Here is a 20,285-nt window from a genome sequence, read left to right as displayed (position 1 = left end):
TTGGGGGTCACCCCAGCATGAGGAACTGTATTGTATTAAAGTGTTACAGGAAGGTGGAGAATTACTGGTTTAGGAATAAAAGCAAGGCGTCCAGGGTAGGAGACTCAAAAAATAAAAATTTGAATATTTGTTCATTGTCCAGTTTTGCTTTAAAAATGCTAAAATTGCTTCTTTTGGAAGTACATTTGCTTTTTAAAATCTAATAGAACATCATAAAACTTTTCAATACAAAGAACTAGAGTGGTAAAGTGATAAAGGCTGGGCCTGCCTTGGGAATTTGTGAACTAAATCCAGTAGTAGAATTAAATAGTCTTTCCCAAACTTTAATATTTTATTGTATTTAACAAATATTTTATTGTATTTAACTTTAATATTTTATGTATTTAACAAATGACATAATTTTAAATTGAGTTTAATTTTAAATTATGTCATTTGTTAAAGAAATAGGGCACTTTCACCCAGGCTTTATTACTTGTGTTTAACTTTGCCCATTTAACTACAGTATACACTGATAATGTATTTATCATGTGGCAGATACTTCCTGGTCATAATATATAAATTAAATTTGTGTAATCCTCATAATTATCCATGAATAACTATTATCTCTATTTTATGAGCAAGAAAACAGATCCAGAGGAGTCAGTAGAGAATTTGTATTTTGCTGCTAGAATCAAATCTCATGCTTTCTTTTAATTCTTGGTATCTTTACATAATTTTAAAATAACCTTTTATTGTTTTTATTGCGTATGAGTGTATTTGTACATCCATGAGGGTGGGCATGCACATGGAGGTCAGAGGACAGCTTTGGGGACTTGGTTCTTTCCTATTGTTTCTCTCCGTAGGGTCTCTTACTGTTTTGCCTCAGCGTTACTCTAGGGTAGCTGGAAAGATTCTGCAGGATACTTCTGTCTCCTAATCTGGCTTTGGGGATTGAATTCATGTCACAAGGCTTGCGCCACAATCACCTTTAGCCACAGAACCATCTCAATGTCCCCTGTGTCTTTTTATATAAAATGGTGTTAGTTCCAACCTCTAAGGGTTGCTTGGAAAGGAAAAGTGATGGTACATGTAAACTCTCTAGAAATGTGCTCACACAGAATAAACTCTCAAGTGGCTATTGCTGCATGTTCTTTGTTTAGGTTATTCACACTTCTAAATGAAAGTCTACTTTTGCTATAATTTGAATTTTCTTTCCAATCCTTGGTCTTCCGTATTTTATTTTCCTTGTATAGGAATGCCATCTTACAGCCAAAGAGGTCCATTAGCTTTGTGGCATCAAGAGCAAGCGGAGGGAAAGGACCTGCTGGCATGAATCAAAGCAGATCGTCAAAAACTATGATGTCTTTAACTGAGACAAAGTCAATAGAAAAACTGAATGTTACTGGCTCTAAGACAGTACAGGTAATGTCTCTCTTCCAAAACATTTTGTTATGTTTACTTATCTACTCTTTATGTGCATATGTACACCCTGGCAGGTAAAGTACCTGAGGACAACTTGGGACAGCTGTTTCTCTTCCACCTTGTGGGTTTTTGTTTTTGTTTGTTTTTTTGTTTTGTTTTGTTTTGTTTTAGATCAAACTCAGATTGTCAGGCTTGGCAGCAAGCACCCTTACCCACTGAGCCATCCTTCTGACCCTCAGGTAACGTTCTTTAGAATTCTGAGCTTGTTTTTTGAAGATTATTTTTTTTTTAAGTATGTGTGTGTATGTGTTTGGAGGTGTATGCACATGAGTGGGTGTCACATTCTCAGGAGCTAGAGTTCCAGGCAGTTGTGAGCCACCAGATGTGGGCCATGGGAACTGAACTCTGGTCCACTGCAGGAGCAGTACATGTTCATAATCCCACGGAGCCATCTATCCAGCCCCCGAGTTTATTTTTAATTAACATCCTAACCTTCCACCTCTTCATAGCTGTTGAGAGTTACAGCTTGACTAAACTGTAGTTCTTCTCTCAAACTCTAATAAAATTGTCCTTGCGTTTCAATGTGTGCCAGGGTGACCTGTGATGGCCAGAGAACAACTTGCGGGAATCAGTTCCCCTCTTACAAAACAAAACAAAACAAATAAACCTGCCCACATGGCTGCGAAGACTGAAAGCTTTCATAAGCGTTACAGGTGGTATGGCTCAACTGGTCCACATCTATAGATACTTGAGATTGTACCTGAAGATACTTCTACCTAAACGTTTACTGAAGGAGTTTTCACTGTGCCCGAAACCTGGAAGCAATTCATTATATCTATTAAAAGTAAAGCAGATAAATAAAATTCTGTATAATGGTTGAGTATATTACTTTCTAACCGTAGTAAACAAATTACAACTTTACATAGAAACAAACACTTGGGAAAATAGAAAACATTGTTGCAAAAAGGGTTTCAGCTCTGAAGCAACATCTGACTATACCGTTTTAAAAATAAAGGAAGTTTCTTTAACCTACATGGGGAAAACAAGTGTTGACAGAAACCTGGAGAAATCAGACCTTTCATCTCTGTTGCTGGAACCATGTGAGAACTACAGAAGCATCTTAAAGGTGAGCATACATATAACCTCCCACCTAGAAATTTCAACAAAGCTCGTAAATTAGCATATCATGTGCAACAATATAGCAGCACCATTTGATGGCTTTTATTTATTCCATGCATGTACGTACTTAGGAGCTAGGATGCACACAGGAAGGTCAGAGAAAAGTTCTCCTGTTTCACCATGTGGATCCTGGGCTCCAACATGACAGGGAGTGCCTGTACCCACCTCCAGCCTCCAGCTATGTCCTCTGCCCTCAGCACCATTTGACAGCCAAGGCAGCCCAGTGCTGGCGACAAAAAGCCTTTAATCCCAGCACTTAGGAGACAGAGGCAGGAGGTCTCTGTGACTTTAAGGCCAGCCTGGTTTATATAATGAGTTCTAGGACAGACAAGGCAAGAAAACTTATCTCCAAAAACAAAACAAAACAAAAAAATCAAAACAACAACAATAACAAAAAAAAAAAACAACAAAGACAAGCTGGAAAATAAACAAATGCCCATGCATAGATAGATAAATGAAACATGATACAGCCTTCACACCATGAAGTACTATATAACAATGAAATGAAGAACTGTAGCTGTAGTCAGTAATACAAATGAATCTTAACATGTAAAACAGTGAACGAAAGAAACCAGTATCAGAGACTACATTTCATATGTCTTCGGCCAAGTGAAACTTTCGTCAAAGGAATTACTACTTTTAATGGAAGATAACAGCTCTCCTGAAAGAAAGTAGGAAAACTTCTAATTCTAAATCTGATTGTTGAGTACAACACCTCTATTTGGTTAGAGAATTTACTAGGTTGTAAGTGTCATGTATACTTGTGTGTGTGTGTTCTATGAAAATTTAAAAAGCAAACTCTATTAAAGATACTTAACAAAGCTATGAACAGAAAAAAGAAAAGGATTGTGAATGTGAAGTAGTGAGTGATTATCACTGTGGGGATAAAGAAGGTTTTGATCCATATTGACCAGCGAGTGGCTCCAGAATGTGTAGCAGGTACCAGTGTTTTACTGTATCCCTTATCGGTGGTTGTAAGACTGTGCTTTGTTTTATTTAATCACATTTTTATATGTCAAATTTTGTAACTGAAGGAAATAAAACAGAAAAAAAGAAATATTAGTAGAAGACTGTTAGAATATCTATTTAAATTATCTTTTAGTTTTTTCTTGACAATTTCCGCAAAGTGACAGGATGCATACTTACACACAAAAATCATTAGCTTTCTGCTATACCAGTAACAAGCAAACTGAAGAATTGGAAACAACATCCTTCACAATAGCTTCCCAAGAGTTCCTTGGGATCAAGCTACCCAAGGATATACAAGACCTCTATAATGAAAGATCTAAAACACTGAAGGAAAAAAATGAAGACATAAGTACATGAAAGTCTGCTCATGGATGGGGAGACTCAGTATTGTGAAAATGCCCTAACTATCTTTTCAAAAGCATTTAACCCAATCCCCATAAAAATCCCCATGCTGTTCTTCACTGACATAGGAAGAACAGCCTTAAACTGGTTATGGAAGCAGCATCAGAGGCCCCAGACAGCCAGAGCAATCCTGAGCAAAGATAACATTGCTGAGAGTATGACCACCTCCAATTTCAATTTATCCTGCAGAGCCATAGCATTATAAATAGGATGGTACCAGCACAAAGCAAACACATAGGTCACTGGAGTGAAATAGAGGACCCAAATACAAGGTGGCCACTAACTTTGAAGCCACTGTAATGGTAGCCACCTAATTTGACAAAGATGGCAAAAATAGCACTGGAGAAAAGGACTGGGGAAACTGGATAGCTATGTGAAGAAGAATGAAACAAAATTCTGGAAAAAAAAAAAAACAACTCCAGATTGATTAATGAGCTCAACATAAAACCTGAAACTCTGAAACAATAGAGGGGAAAAAAAAGTTTACCTTTTACAGAGGGAGGGTGTTTACCTCAAGTCAAGAACATTTGCTCAATCATATTTGTAGCCACTTTATTCTTAATAGCCAGAAACTGGAAACAACCTAGGTGTCCCTCAACCAAGGAATGGATACAGAAACTGGTACAGTTACACAGTGAAATACTACTCAGCCATTAAAAACAGGGACATGATGAAATTTACAGAAAGATGGATGGAACTAGAAAAGATCATTCTGAGTGAGGTATTCCAGAAGCAGAAAGACACACATGGTACATACTCACTTATAAGCAGATTTTAGTCATATAGTACAGGATGGACATACTATAATGCACAACCCTAAGAAGATAAGTCCGATGGGCATATCAGGCTTCATGTCATCTGGCCCACTAATTAGGGGAGTGGGAGTTATCTCTGACACAGACTATGTTGCCTACTTTCTGATCACTTCTCTCTGATAGGACTTCCCTGCAAGGTCACAGGGGAGGAAGACAAGCTCAGTCCTCATGTGAATAGATGAGCTGGGGTGTCTGGGTAGGGGACTCCTCCATTCTGAAAAATAGGGGAGAAGGGATGTGGGAGAAAGGGAGGATGGGATTGGGAGGAAAGAGGGAGCATATGACCAAGATATAAATTTAATTAATTGATGATGATGATGATAATGATGAAGATACGGGCAGAGGTTAGGACGTTCTGGATAGAGTTACAACCACTCAAGAAATGAGGCCAAACAAATGGACTCCTGTGAAAGGAAATTGTCAAGCAAGTGAAGAGGCAGCTATAGAAAGGGGGGAATCTGTCAAATATACATCCAACAGAGGGTTAGTATCCAGCTTATGCAAAGAATCACAAACTAATTATCAGGAAAACCACCCAGGCTAAGAAATGGAGGTGGGTGTGTGGAACTGCACAGATTTCTTTTTTAAGTTGGGAAATTTTAATTACTGTTCCAATCTCACTAGTGTTCATTGATCTGTTTAGTTTGTTGCTTGCCTCTTGTTTAATGTTCGTAAGCTGTATGCAGCTACAAATTCATCCATTTCTTTCAGATTGTCCAATTCAGTACAATATATTTTAAGATAAAACATGATGTTTTGAATTTCATTGCTATCTGTTATAATTGTTCCCTCTTTCATCTCTATTTTTATTTGGGTTTTCTCCCTCTCTTTCTTTTGGTTACTTTAGCTAAGGATTTGACAATCTTATTCATCATTTCAAAGAATAGTACATTTTTGTTTATTTGGGGGGAGAATACCCATCAGTTGGTGAGAGTCCGGTAATGAAGTCACCCACTGCTCTTGTGCTAGGATTAATCACTTTCCCCTTGCTTTGATAAAACAACATGACCAAGGCAACTTAACAACAACAAAAAACAAATAACAAAAAAACCCCAACTTTTATTTGGGCTTATGGCTTCAGAGAGTTGGAGTTGATGGTGGCAGAGTAAAGGAACAGATTAGAGCTCACATCTTATGTATATATAATTTTTTATTTATTACAATTTATTTACTTTGTATCCCAGTGGTAGCTCCACCCTCGTCCCCTCCCATCCTGCTCTGCCTCCCTCCCTCATCTCCTACCGTGCCCCTTCCCCAGTCCACTAATATTGGAGGACCTTCTCCCTTTCCATCTGACCCTAGCCTATCAGGTCTTATCAGGACTGTCTGCATTGTCTTCCTCTGTGGCCTGGTAAGGCTGCTCCCCGCTCAAGGAAGGTGATCAAAGAGTCAGCCACTGAGTTCATGTCCGAGACAGCTCCTTTTCCCCTTACTAGTGAGCCCATTTGGAGACTGAGCTGCCATGGGCTACATCTGTGCAGGGGTTCTAGGTTTTCTCCATTCATGGTCCTTGGTTGGAGCATCAGTCTCAGAAAAGACCCCTGGGCCCAGATTTTTTGGTTCTGTTGCTCTCCTTGTGGAGCTCCAGACCCTTCCAGGTCTTTCTATCTCCCCCTTCTTTCATAAGATTTCCTGCACTCTGCCCAAAGTTTGCTATGAGTCTCAGCATCTGCTTTAATGCCCTGCAAAGTAGAGTCTTTCACAGACCCTCTGTGGTAGCTCCTGTCATGTTCCTTGTTTTCACCTTCTTCAGATGTCTATCCTGTTTGCCTTTCTGAATGAAGATTGGGCATGTTACCCAGGGTCCTCCTTTTTGATTAGCTTCTTTAGGTGTACAGATTTTAGTATGATTATCTTATACTATATGTCTAATATTCACTTATAAGTGAATATATACCATGTGTGTCTTTCTGCTTTTGGGATAGCTCACTTAGGATGATCTTTTTTAGTTCCCACCATTTGTCTACAAATTTCATAATTTCCCTCTTGATCCACAACCATGAGGCAGAGAGCCAGCACTAAGAATCATAAGAGTCTTTTGAAACCTCATTGCCTACATCCAGTGACACACCTGCTCCAACAAGAACACACCTCCTGATCCTTCCCAGCAGTTCCACCAGCTGGGGACCATGCATTTAAACAGGCCTATGGGGGCCATTCTCATTCAGATTACCACAGTACATGTGGAGTGAATTGCTGGCACAGCTGTGCTAAGCTGAGGTTCTTGGGTCCCTCTGGCTTTTAGCAAGCTCCACTTGTTACTGTGTTGAAAATATTTTAAACTTATGCTTATAATACTATATGGGCCAAAATATTAATAATATGAATAAAGTATTCTATCTTTCTGACTTCTGTGTGTTTTATCATTAGAATGTAGTATTACTTTTTAAAACTTTACTATAAAAAAAGTTTTTGACTATGAGTCTCAGCCTCTGCTTTGATACCCTGCAGGGTAGAGTCTTTCAGAGTCCCTCTGTGGTAGGCTCCTGTCCTGTTCCCTGTTTTTTCCCTCTTCCAATGTCCATCCAGTTTGCCTTTCTGAATGAGGATTGATCATCTTACCCAGAGTCATCCTTCTTGAGACCCATAGACAAGCTTTGGGCAGAGTGCAGGGAATCTTATGAAAGAAGGGGGAGATAGAAAGACCTGGAGGAGACAGGAGCTCCACAAGGTGAGAAAAGAAAAATCTGGACACAGGGTCTTTGCTGAGACTCCAACCAAGGACTGTACGTGGAGATAACCTAGAACCCCTGCACAGGTGTATCCCATTGCAGCTCAGTGTTTAAGTGGTGGAAACAGAGACTTCTGACATGAACTTAGTGGCCTGCTCTTTGAGCACCTCCCCCTGAAGGGGGTGCAACCTTACCAAGTCACAGAGGAAGACAATGCAGACAGTCCTGATTGAGACCTGATAGACTAGAATCAGATGGAAGGGGAGGAGGACCTCCCCTATCAGTTGACTGGGGGAGGGGCATGGGTGGAGAAGAGGGAGGGAGAGTGGAAGAGGATGAGGGAGAGGGCTACAGTTGGGATTCAAAGTGAATAAACTAATAAATAATTTTTTTAAAAAGTTTTTTTTTTTTTAAGCCAGGCATGAGCCTTTAATCCTAGTACTCAGGAGGCAGAAACAGTTGATCCTTGAGTTCAAGGCCAGCCTAGTCTATAGAACAAGTTCCAGACAGCCAGAGCTACATAAAGAAGCTTTCTTGAAAAACAATAACCAAACAAAAACAAAACAATAATTAATTTAAAAGTTTGCTGTCATGGCTGCGGTTTCTACATGCATCTTCTCTCTTTGGTTGTATCAAGAGGCCATATCAAGTGATTGGCTATTCCATCTAGGTTCCTTTCTGTACGTGTACTGTATGATGTTCAAACAGTGACAAAAATGAGCTAACATTTTTAGATCATATCTCCTCTGTATTTCGTACTTATATACAGGTACATGAGTTAACAAATTTTTAATGTTAAACATCCATGTTAAACCACCATACCTGGCTACAGAAACCTAGTTAAAATTCAAGTGTAAAATTTGGAGTTACTCAAGTTTTTATGTTTATTTTGTCCTAAGAACATGATACTTAGTATTTTTCTGCTGTATGTATTTTTGCTTTCTAGGAGTTAGAAATCTCACCCTATGTAGTTTTTCACTTTAAATGACCATTTTCTCCAGGTGTTTGATGCAAGAGGAGTTGATGTTACCCCCCGGCCTCTCTACCATCCAGATCCTCATCTTGGAGCAGCAAAGCCAAGTAAACTTCTGACGTCAGAAGATGGATCGTTTGGATCGGATTTTATTTCTTCCTATAGCCTGTATCAGAATACAGTAAACCCCAGTATGTTTGGGCAGCTCACAAGGTGAAGTATATGGCCCTAGTTCTTTCGATTTTATTTGTGTTGTCCTTCCATTTCTCATCGCATACACCCAGAATGTGTATGTTCCCAGTTTTCTGACATTGCTACCAGTCCTGGTGTCCTAGACTTACATTTCAGTTATATTTATGTTCAGAGCTTGACTGAATAGTTTCCACAAATTCCGTAACAGTGTTGCAAGTGTGTAGATTTTACTGAAGATTTTCCCAAGGAACCAAAAGAATGGACTAATATCACATTTGGTTGCAAATTCCAATTAGTAATCCGCTGTCCCCCCCCCCCAGCTTCTTTGGGGGTTTTATTGCTGTTGTTTAAAATACAGTGCAGTCATACAGTGCTCTAGAGCCCACATTCCATCCACACATGAAATGTGGGGAATGCCAGGTGAGAAATAATGGATCTTCCAATCAGACTGACAACTTGGTGAGCAACCAAAATCACAAGTGTGAGAAAATGTTACAGAGTGATTGTGATGACCATTTGTTTGAAATTTTCCTTTTGAATTCTTGTGTTTATTTCCCAAGTGTGAGGATGCATGCTGGGTGAAAGCTTTTCCAGGGGAGATAAGGTACACAGCTACTCACCCCAGGAAGGGAATGATGTTACTAACAGGAGTGAAAGAATGGCTGTGTACAGGAACAGGAATGACTCATAAAAGCATCTGCACCACAGAAAAGCAGACCCCGGCATGGGACCATGAGCCACACACAGTGACCACGAGCCACACCTCTGAAGTTCCCCGTACAAACAGTTAGCTCCAAAGTCTCAGAATGTCTTCCCTCCAGAGCTTATCTGCTGGGGGGGGGGGGGTCCCCTCCCCAGAGCTTGTTTACTCCTGTTAAGCTGGGGAGGGGCCTTTGAGACTCTTCCAAGTTACCATGTTCCCAGGCATCACCTTGTTTTTACCTCCTGAGTCTCATGGGCTTTGCCCTCATTGAAGAAAGGTTTCGTTTTGGAGGAGGCCGCAGTCAGTGTCACTATGTCTTAAGTTAGCTTTCCAGGGGACTTTCGTAAACTTGAACTTTGGGAGATGAGTTGTGGAAAAATGGGCAGAAAACAGATGAGAAACAAAGGGAAGAGTATTCTTGGCTGAGGCCCGAAGAAAGCTCCTACGACCAAGGCAATGAAACAGCCAACAAAAAAATGATTAGAAGTGATAATGAAAAAGGAGTCTGAGGGGAGCTATATTTTAGATATTTGTCCAGATATGCATTGGGAATACGTTGATGGCTTCTGGGCGTGGATTTTATATTTTTAAATAACATTAAAAAATCAACTGAAGATTTAAAAGTTATTTTTTGTTTATGTTGCTTACATGATTGTAGCATATTTGGTTTTTTCACCTGTTAACATAATTTAACAGTTTCATTATGTTAAATTATTTTTTCAATTAAATTTTTATTTTTTACATTAATTACATTTTATTCACTTTGTATCCCAGCTGTAGCCCCATCCCTCATTCCCTCCCAATCCCACCCTTCCTCCCTCATCTCCTCCCATGCCACTCTCCAAGTCCAGTGATAGGGGAGGTCCTTCTCCCCTTCCATCTGACCCCAGCTTATCAGGTCTCATCAGGACTGGCTGCAATGTCCTCCTCTGTGGTCTGGCGAGGCTGCTCCCCCCCTCAGGGGGAGTGGTCAAGGAGCCAACCACTGAGTTCATGTCAGAGACATGCTATGTTAAATTATTAAGAAACTTTATAGTTTCTCATAAGGACATTAAACAAATGAGGAATATTAATAACTTTTAAAGGTCAGTCCTAGGGAGCAGTTCAGTGTCTAAGTCAAGTGTATCAACAACTGAATCAATGGCAGAGGACCTTGAAGAACCATCTTACAAAAGGGACAAATTGGCTAGTTTTACAGGTAATAAAATCCTTTTTTTTTTTTAATTTTAATCTTACAGTTTTACTGCATTTTCAATTATTTAACTCTAGACTGTCCGAAATGAAATTGTCAAGATTGCAAAACCTAGATTATTTTGTTACAGTTTATATACTATTCTAAGATTAATTTATTAATTGTGCTTGAGAGCTGATAAAAAGAAGGAGCTAAGAATATATCTCAGTGGTGAAACATTTGCCTACATGGAAGGCCCTGAGTGTTCAGTTTTTTTTAAAAACACCTCCCCTTCTGTCCCTGTCTCTTTCCTTCTCCCTCCCTCTTTCTTCCCTCCCTCCCTCCCTCCCTCCTTCTCTCTCTCTCTCTCTCCCCCCCCATTACCTAAAGAGAAGCTCCCACTTTACTTGGATATAGGGATACAAATTAACACTTAGAAATCATTATCCTTCTTTTTATGTCCTATTTTATGTATGTGGGTGGTTTTCCTGCACGTGTGTGCAGTGCCTACAGAGGCCAGGAAAGAACATCAGGTTGTCTGGAACCTGATGTACAGAGGTACAGATTATCATTAGTCTTCATGCTGGTACCAGGAACAGAACCTTGGTTTGTCTGCAAGTATTCTTAACCACTGAGCATCTCTCCAGCCTGTCATCCTTTTTTTTTTTTTCTAACTACAGTTGCCATAGAAATAATCATGCTCTCTAAATAAATAAGGGTCTGTTTGTAAACTAACTGAAAGCTTCATTCTTAGTTTCTCATGCAATAAAAGGAACTAGGACCTTTTAGAGAAATAACTGACTTCTGGGCCTTGGGACACAGCAGCCATTTGTGTTCCCATTAACCAAAGGTCCACAACTTCAACAACAAAAAGGTATAGTGCTGGGTTAAAGCTCATTAACAGCATCCATAAACCCAGACTTAGATATGTGATAAAATGCAGAGTAGACTCCCGTAGAGAAGAATTCTAAATACTTAACGTAGGTACTTGTCCCTCAAGGTGTAGGTTTCCTATGCTTTTAAATGTAGGTTTGCATTGAGCCTTTCTCCAGACTGCAGTGTACAAAACAGAAATCAGTCTCCGCTGAGTGGTGATAATGTCTGTGATAAGTCATGTGAAGAGCCTTAATGGTACCATGAGATGGGACTTTATTCCTCCACTTCCTCCGGCAACCTGAGTCCCACGAGCTCTGTATTCTAAAACAGGAAACTGCCACCGTCTAGGAAAACCTAAGGAACAGGATGATCAGATGTGGCGTTATGGCTGATATTGTGGGAATAAATTCCGTGTTTCTAAGTAACATTAAACATAAAGCAGACTGGGATAAGCGATGGCATTAGGTGGCAAAGTGTCACTGTCCATGAGTTGCAGTAGGCACACCTCCTGCAGAGGAGTGTTTACAGCAGGGACCGCTTAGTTCAGGATGTTTACAAGTGCTAACATTCTGACAAATTTTCCACACCTTGAGCCATTCTAAAGCGAATAATCTATTGTACCCTACCTTAAAATCTTTCACAAGCCTTCTGGGTGCATATGCTTTTCAGAACCAAACAGAAACCAATGCCGGTTGACATTTGCTCGGCACGGAGAATAACGAGTAACAGGTACTTTTACATGAACTCAAAGTACCTGTGGTTAGCGCATAATGCATTTGTGAGGAGAGAGAAGCGCTCTTTGGTAACTCGGTCCGATTGTAATTGCATGGGACCCATTGTACTAAACAGCAACTTAAGGAAGGCTTCACTGATTGTTCTTTACTGAAGTCTCTTAATGTGACCAGATAATTCATATTTTCCCTGCCCATTTCCGAATTAATTGAAAAAAAAAAACCAGATATATTAGAACCAAAATGCCATATTATGAGTTAAAGTGCTATTGGAGCCCCAAAGTTGTTTGACTCTTGACCCTCCCATTCATTAGCTGTTGTTGACCACCACAAAGCCTTTCCTATTCCTCTCCAGGGGCTTCCTGTGTGAAGACCCAAGAGGGAGTTGTGATGGCTGAATCCAGCTGGAGGCCTCTTGAAGAACACCGGGGGGGGGGGGGGGGGGGGGAATGACGTGCTTCCTCTACCACTGGAAGCAAACATTGCATTGATAGGTTTCTAGGTAGAGATCCAGGTGTGGGCTCCAGTGTAGAGCTAGTGATCTGATCGTAACAGGTGAAATAGATTCCATGGGCACACAGTGCTACTGGAAGTAATTTCTTAATATGTATCAGATTCTGGGAACATTCAGTGATAAACCCGAGCTGATTGCTGCTCTGTGACTTTGTCTAGGGTAGTGTTCCTCTGCCATCAAGACTTACTTTTCCCAACTCTGATCCAGAAGTGGCATCCTATTAGGTTCTATGTGTGTGCAGCATCTCATATAACGCATTTTTAGAACAATGGCTGTGCTACAGTGCTACTTTATATATAACTGAATCCTTAACCAACCTCTGATGGTCTAAAAGAGTGGTCAGAGTAACAAGAGCCTGTTTGTTTGTTTGTTTTTGTTTGTTTCAGTCTCAAAATTACCCATGTTCTTATGGAGCTTTAGACAGCTCACGCCTGATGCTTATTTTCTTCACCTGTGCAGCAGGAAATTTGAACTAGAAGTACCTCAAAACCATTCATGTGGACAATTCATTTACTTCTTTTTTCTTATCCCATCTTAGCCAGATTTACTTCTTTAAAGTAGTGTCTTTATTTTAAAATTTATTGCACAAACAGTATTTTTTTTTTTTTTTTTTTTTAGGAATCAATCATTAAGAAGGACTAGTAATTAAACACTTCCTTTATCCTCACCTTTATGTCATTGTAGCTACAATGAGGAACTTGTTCTGGGCTGTTCTTCATTTAGAATTGTAGCACAAACATTTCCATAGTTTCTTAAAAATACATTCATTACCATTTTATGTACACAGATGAGTATGTGTTACTATCTATTACCATTCCAGATGTTGGTTGTGTTTCTTAAAAGGTACTTGTACTTTTTTTGTTGTCTTGTTTTCGATTTTTAGGATGCTGTTTTCGGTGTCCTGAGCATTAAGAAGACACCAAATCTTTGTCTCTGGGAAGTGTTATATTCTTGCTTTGCTGTTCTAAAGCAGCTCATTCTTTACCCATTACAGTCTTATGCAACTCTACTAACTTCCCTTTTTAAAAGAAAACTACACTGAAGCCCAGATAAATGCATGCCTGCAATGCCAGAGAACTGCAGGTGGAGACAGAAGGGTTGCAAGTTTGAGTCCAGTCAGGGCTACATAGTGAGGTCCTACTTCAAAACCCCAAACCTATTGCACCCTGACCTACAAGCTACCTCATGGTGGTTTCTTACCTGTAACCCATTCCAAACTCCCTCAATCCTGAAATTCTAACCTCAGCAAAATTCTCCCAGGGTACTGGACCTCTCACAATATTCTAAAAATGTTGACCAATCTTTTTCGACATTATTATTTATTTGTGTAAAAATTGAGGGCATTTTACATTTAACTAGATGTGCTGAAGAGTCCTCTATCTCCTGGTGAAGTTGATAGAGGTGGATTATAAATCAAAATAAAATAACCAGTGAGGTTGCTGAGGCCTCAGAGGGCCACATGCCTTTTAAAATGCCTATGTCCCATATTCCTTCTCAGCAGCACCAGCAGCTACCTGACAATCCCTAGCAACATGACAGGATCATAGCAACAGGATTGCCCTCGGGGCTGTGGCCGGAGGTGTGGGTCTGATACTGGTAGCAGTAGAGCAGACTGTGGTGGACTACCCCAGTTGCTCTCTCGGAGGATAAACAGACACTAACTGTGTGTGAGTCGTCCTTATGTCTTACTGACTAGGAAGCGTGCACATCGGCAGCTCCAGGATGACCTTGTTATGGCATGTATTTTAGATGTACGAGTTTTGAGGACCACACCTGAACTAGCTATAACAAAGGAAGATCTGGAGAAGAATATAGAAATCATTCTCACTGAGACGGGAACACTGAGAATTTTTGACCTGCCAACAGTCATGTTCTCAGTAGAATCTGAAGATGCTGAGAAAATAGTGTATGTATGGTTCAGTTGTCTGTGTCATTTCTGTGTAACTTGGATTCTGAATTAAGGGCTCTTGTTCTTTTGAAGAGCCCTTGGAGATTTCTAGAAATGTGCCCTTGGTATTACATACGTACCCTGTGATCTTACATGGACAATGTGTATATCACAGGACATTTTTTTCTATAGGAAAAGCCCTTATTGTGGGCACAGCCTGTGTAATCACGTGAACCTCTGAAGAAGCAAGGGCAGTAGTCAGCAGGTACAAAGTCAAGTGGGCAAGACCAAGTGTGAGTGTCCTGTCACAGAAGTGTGACCATAGCTGAGGTGTGTCACGAAATGGCCTCACCAAAAAAAATAAATGTTTGAGGTAGAGGATATGTTCCTTCCTGTGGTTTAATAAAAAACAATATATGCACATATCCAAAACACAGGAACCTGAGTTAGAATGCCAAGTGCCCACATAAGAAACGGAGACAGGAGGTTTATTGGCATGTGCTGGCTGCCCAACCCTCTCAAGGTTCAGTGAGGCCTTATTTCAAGGATTAAAAGACTTAGAACAGAACACCCGACATTCTCCTCTGGCCTCCACGTAAGGCGCCCCCACATGGATGTGCACACACCACACATATGTTTAAGTAACTGACACACATCCAATAATAATAAATAAATGTCTTAAAAAAGATCCCCTCAGATTGAATTTGATAAAAATATACCAGGTCAATTAAATTCAGGCTCTGAGGATGTTAGAGATATGACATAATTGGATACAAAATACAAAATAGTTGTGAAGTGTTTCAGCAAATAAGACAGTTAAAACATTAACATTAAGAAGCTCAGGCTGACACATTTGGATAAGAACTTTATGCAGTTGTCAAAAAGCAAACACATTTCCTGGAGCTGGAGTTACATGTGGTTCTTAGGTTCCTAATATGGATGCTGGAAGCCAAACTTGGGGCCCTCTGGAAGAACAGCAAATACTTTTACACACAGAGTAATTTCTACACCCCAAAAGAAGATTTTTTTTTTTTAAGTAGAGGAAAATATAGGGGAAAAAATACAGAACCTTCAGAAGACAGAATTTTCAGGGAAAGATTACTTCATAATGAAAGGGAGGTATAATAATTTTAAATTAATATTTCAAAGTAGAATTTCACTAAATTCTTTGACTATACTGAAATGAAAAATTAATAAGTTCCAACTAAGACATTCACATATACACTGGGAGGTTAGAAAATATTTTCTAGATTAACAAAACTAAGATGTGAATTTTAAAATACTTAGAACTAGTCTGCTGTGGTGGCTCATGCTTGTAATCCCTGAACTTGGGGAGGTAGAGGCAGGCAGATCTCTGTGAGTTCAAGGCCAGTCTGGTTTACAAAGTGAGTACAGGACAGCCAAGGCTACACAGAGAAACCCTGTCTTGAAAAACAAAACAAAACAAAACAAAACAAACAAACAAGACTTAGAACTAACCAGTTATGAAAATAGCATGTATACAATGCTGCAAAAGTCATCCTCTGAAAGAATTTGTAGCTTTAGCTGTCCCCATTAAAATTCATAAATTCCCCAAAGAGAATGTTAGCGCATTATTGGTGAACACTGAAAGTAGTATGAACATTGGGAGGCACAGCATAAAACAGTCCTTTCGTGGTAACATAACGAAATCTTTTCCTAAGGAGTTTTTAGTGCTAACTTCACATTTGCTACACTCTTCATTAATGAAAGCACTTTGAGGACAGCATGTAAATGTAGAAATGTTAACAATAATTTTATTAATTAGTTACTTTTTGTTTCTTCCAGAGAGAAAAATAAAAATTATGAAGTTCTTTGTAAAAATAGATTAGGCAATGACTTGTATGTAGAAAGAATGATGCAAACATTTAATGGAGCACCAAAGAACAAAGAAGTTCAGTGTGACAAAATCATAATGGAGGAAAAAGGTAATTTGTTTTATTCTTGTTGATAAACTGTTGTATTTTAATATATATGCCCCTTGAGTCTGTCAATCAACACGGTAAACTATATGAATAAAAAATGGAAATTGGTTTGTCCAGTTCTCAATACTAGTTAATATAATTTATAACCTTCAGAATTTGACAAGTTAACAAGAAATAATGCTATAGAGTGTTTGAGTAACATAACTGTTCAGTCTGTTTTGTATTCATCCTCTATCGGAACTCTGTACTCTTCAATTATTTATAAAATTTACAGAAAATTATTTTATGATATAGTTTACTAGCACAATGGACATATTGTATATGCCATACAGTCTTTACATCCTACCTATAGTAACTGGCATCATGCTCATCACAACTCTATAAAGTGGGTTTGATGATTACTCTCCATTTCATAGATGAGTAAACAGACATAGTGAAGTAACCGAAGTTGTTTTTGCCTTAGACCCCGTGTTCTTTAGCACTGCACTTACTGCCTCTCAGTGTTTACAAATTAGCATCCCCGAGGATACTGCATGAGCCAAAGCCCGTGGTGTGTGGGCAAAGGCAAAGGAATAACTAACAGAAGATCATATATAATCTTGATTGCAGTTATGACTGAACATAGTCAGGAGCTAGTTTCTTTCTAAGTATTAAAATATACAAACCTATAGTTACAAAGAAGTGTAGCCATTGTTTCTTTGGTAAAAGAGCATTCATGTGTCTTGATGATGGCTCAAACTAAAATTTGTTGTCAGTATCAATTATTAGTAACCATTTAACAGTATAGTCCTATGCTAAACTTAATAAATTTTAACTTAAATGGTAGAAAAATATAGATAACTCAATGTTCAAAAACTATATCGTTTTCAGTTTGTCAAAATATATTAAGTTTATTCTGTGTACAACTTTGTAAAAGCTACTAAGGTAAGTTATTATCTATTTTATTGTGAAATTTAATATTATTATTCATTGAAAACAACCATTAGATACCACAGAATACCTCCTCCACCTTCTACTGTCCTTCCCCCTCTTCCCCTTCTTTTCTCCTCCTCCCTCTCTGCCCCTCCTGCTCTCTCTTCTTCTCCTCCTCTCCTTCCTCTTCCTTTCCACTTTCCTCTGCATCTTTCTCCTTTCCCCCCTCCTCCTCCTTCCCCCTTTTTCCTTTTCCTCCTCCTCCTTTTTGCTAAAGACCTTGGTTTTATATTGTATGGCTGACTAGGGAACTGACAACGTTTACTAGGCCCAGATTCCATTTCTATTTTTAAGGGAACAATTCTTTATTAAAAACACCATTCTTAAAAACAAAACAAACACATTACATCATTCTTTAACTGAGAGTTTAGCAGAGTCAGCAGTGGCTTTTGAAACTATTTGAAGATCAGTGACAATTCCAGTTTATATTTGGTCACCATTACTGTATTCGATGATTTGAATAAATTTAACTAAGGTTTTTGACAATGTCATTGTCCCAGAAGGCACAGTGTTTTTACTGAAATAGTCGTGTAGGGAACTTTACTAAGTAAAAAGGAATGAGACATTTCCCACAGCAGATCTGTAAAATGTAAGATGCTGTGTATTACTCACTAGCAAAAACATGGTCTGGATGTCGTCCAAGTTTATATCACATGATGGCCCTGCAGTGACAGGCTGATGAGATGATTCTTCCCCAGCCTGGTGAGAAGGTCAGAGCTAGAGTGAGGGTAGTCTGGGATTGTCCCTAATTCAGGAAGGCATTTCTATATACTCATATTGAGGCAACTCAGGTTCTCTTGGGACATCCTCATGAAATATTTCCTTGTTATTTTCCTGGCAGTGCATGTTTCTAATAGAAAATAAGATTAGACTTTTCTGTGACCAGTTATGTACAAAGCTATAGTCTTAGAGTTTGCTTTAATGTCCTTTTGCATTTTCTATCTGTTTAGGCGTAATGGCCACTGCCTGGGATTTATATGATTCTTTCAATGCTGCAGAAGTTCTGCTATCAGCAAAATCATCTGCATTTTCAAGTAAAGGAAATTTACTTGCTAAACACCAGGACTCCAAACAACAAGGAAAGTCTCATGGGCAAAAGTGAGGCTACATTCATTCCAGGGTGTGAAGGATGTCTTCCCATTTTACATCCTTCTGCAGCAGTTACAGAGTTTTCTTATTCACAGAACATGAAAAGTACAGCTTTACTCGGGGATTCTATTAATGTTCAAAATGTCCTGGATTCTGAGTGTGAAAGTGTTTGTTTGTTTGTTCTTGGATACCTGCCAGGAGTTTGTTGCCTTCTGAGACAGCCTGGAACTCAATGTGCACCAGTCTGACCTCAATTCACAGAGACCCTCCCACTCAGACTCAGTGCTGGGCGTGAACGCTTTTACCCCTACATTGGGCCTTGTTTTTGAATTGTTCTCTAGTGCATCTTTGCTTTCTCTCTCTTTCTAAATTATTTTTTCATGGATATGTATGTGTGTGTGTTTGTGTGTTGTGTGAGTGTGCAGGTTTATGTGTGAATGGAGGTCAGAGGACAAACTTGGGTGTGGGCCCTTACCTTCCATCTTTTGAGGCAGAGTTGTTATTACTTGCTGCTCGGCGCTCCAGGCTAGCTGCCTTTAAATTTGTATTATTTAGAACATTAAGTCTTCCATTATTTTCTTGGTTTGTTTCTTTTGTTTGTTTGTTTTTACTACCTGCTTGCTTCCGTTTTAATTACCTTTTAACTTGGGTATGTGTGTATCTGTTCTTCAGTTTATCTTTGTATATTCCATTAATTACTTGTCTACATTGCATTCTATACACAGAACTTAGCAAAGCACACTGAGGTCAACATGTTACCATTTCAAGTAAAGCTTACCTCTCATTGTGTCTTTCAGCTTTCCCATTTGATGGTGGTTTGGGGTTTTTGAGGCAAGATTTTGTTATATAGCCTGGCTTGCCTTGAATTTGTGAGGAATACTAGGCTGGCCTGAAACTTGCTGTTATCTTCCTGTCTCCGCCTCCTGAGTCCCGGGACTATGAGCATGGGCTACCATGCCTAGCACATCCCCTGCTATTTATAATGATTGCATATCTCGCCTAGCAATCAAGGACATTTAGATACTTAGAACTTGATAAGATAATGTAACCCTTCCATCATAAATATTAGAAGAAATAAAGCACACTTGCTTTACACGCTTTACTTTTCTTTGTGTATGTGTGTACCATGTGTGCTCAGGAGTACATGTAAATATTCCTATGTATACGTCATAGGACAACTGAAGGTAGCATTCTTTAGGTTCTATCTGTTTTGGTTTTTTTTGAGACCTTGAACACAATTTGGCTAGACTGGCTTGCCAGTAACCCCCAGGGACTCATCTGTCCCATGAGCTGCTGCTGCTTGCTTTAGGCAAGGTCTTACTGTGTAACCCTGGCTGGCCTGGAACTTACTACCTAGATGAGGCTGGCCTCAGAGATGCTCCTGCCTCTGTCTCCCGAGTGCAGGGATTCAAGGTGAGAACCACCAGGCCCCGCCTAGACCCAGCCTTTCTACATTGAGCTCAAGGGCACATGCCTGCTCAGCAAGCACATTCCTGAGCCTTCGTTTTTCTCCTAATTTCTATGGAATATTTTCACTACAGAATTCTGGGTAAACAGTTCTTTTCCTTCAGCAGTCAGAACATATGGAAATTCTTCTAAGATCTCCTGTCTCTTAATGAAGAGTGTGTTGATACTCAAATAATTTTCTTCTATAAATTCCTTTTCCCCTTTTACTGCTTTCAATATTTCTTTTTAGCTTCCTGGATATATATACAGATACATATGTATATATATATATATATATATATATATATATATGTTTTTTTTTCAGTCTTCTGTTTTCAGTACTATATAT

At 39.3% G+C, this 20,285-nt stretch overlaps 1 protein-coding gene across 3 annotated transcripts in view; it reads left to right on the top strand.

The window, feature by feature from the left end:
• Dnai4 (dynein axonemal intermediate chain 4) overlaps nucleotides 1-20,285 on the top strand; it is a 56,078-nt gene that overhangs the window by 3,426 nt on the left and 32,367 nt on the right. For 2 of the 3 annotated variants that reach the window (XM_055628717.1, XM_055628718.1), the window contains exons 2-7: nucleotides 1,233-1,401; nucleotides 8,440-8,624; nucleotides 10,392-10,504; nucleotides 14,348-14,504; nucleotides 16,293-16,432; nucleotides 18,352-18,484. In XM_055628717.1, the coding sequence (XP_055484692.1) occupies nucleotides 1,233-1,401; nucleotides 8,440-8,624; nucleotides 10,392-10,504; nucleotides 14,348-14,504; nucleotides 16,293-16,432; nucleotides 18,352-18,484 (897 nt within the window). The remainder of the gene's footprint in view (nucleotides 1-1,232; nucleotides 1,402-8,439; nucleotides 8,625-10,391; nucleotides 10,505-14,347; nucleotides 14,505-16,292; nucleotides 16,433-18,351; nucleotides 18,485-20,285) is intronic. The other variant, XM_055628716.1, reaches the window with a different exon arrangement.

The sequence above is a fragment of the Psammomys obesus genome, unplaced genomic scaffold (assembly GCF_907164565.1).
Source record: "Psammomys obesus unplaced genomic scaffold, mPsaObe1.curated_primary_1811, whole genome shotgun sequence".
In the NCBI taxonomy this organism is placed as follows: Eukaryota; Metazoa; Chordata; class Mammalia; order Rodentia; family Muridae; genus Psammomys; species Psammomys obesus.
This window is presented reverse-complemented; position numbering and strand designations above follow the sequence as displayed.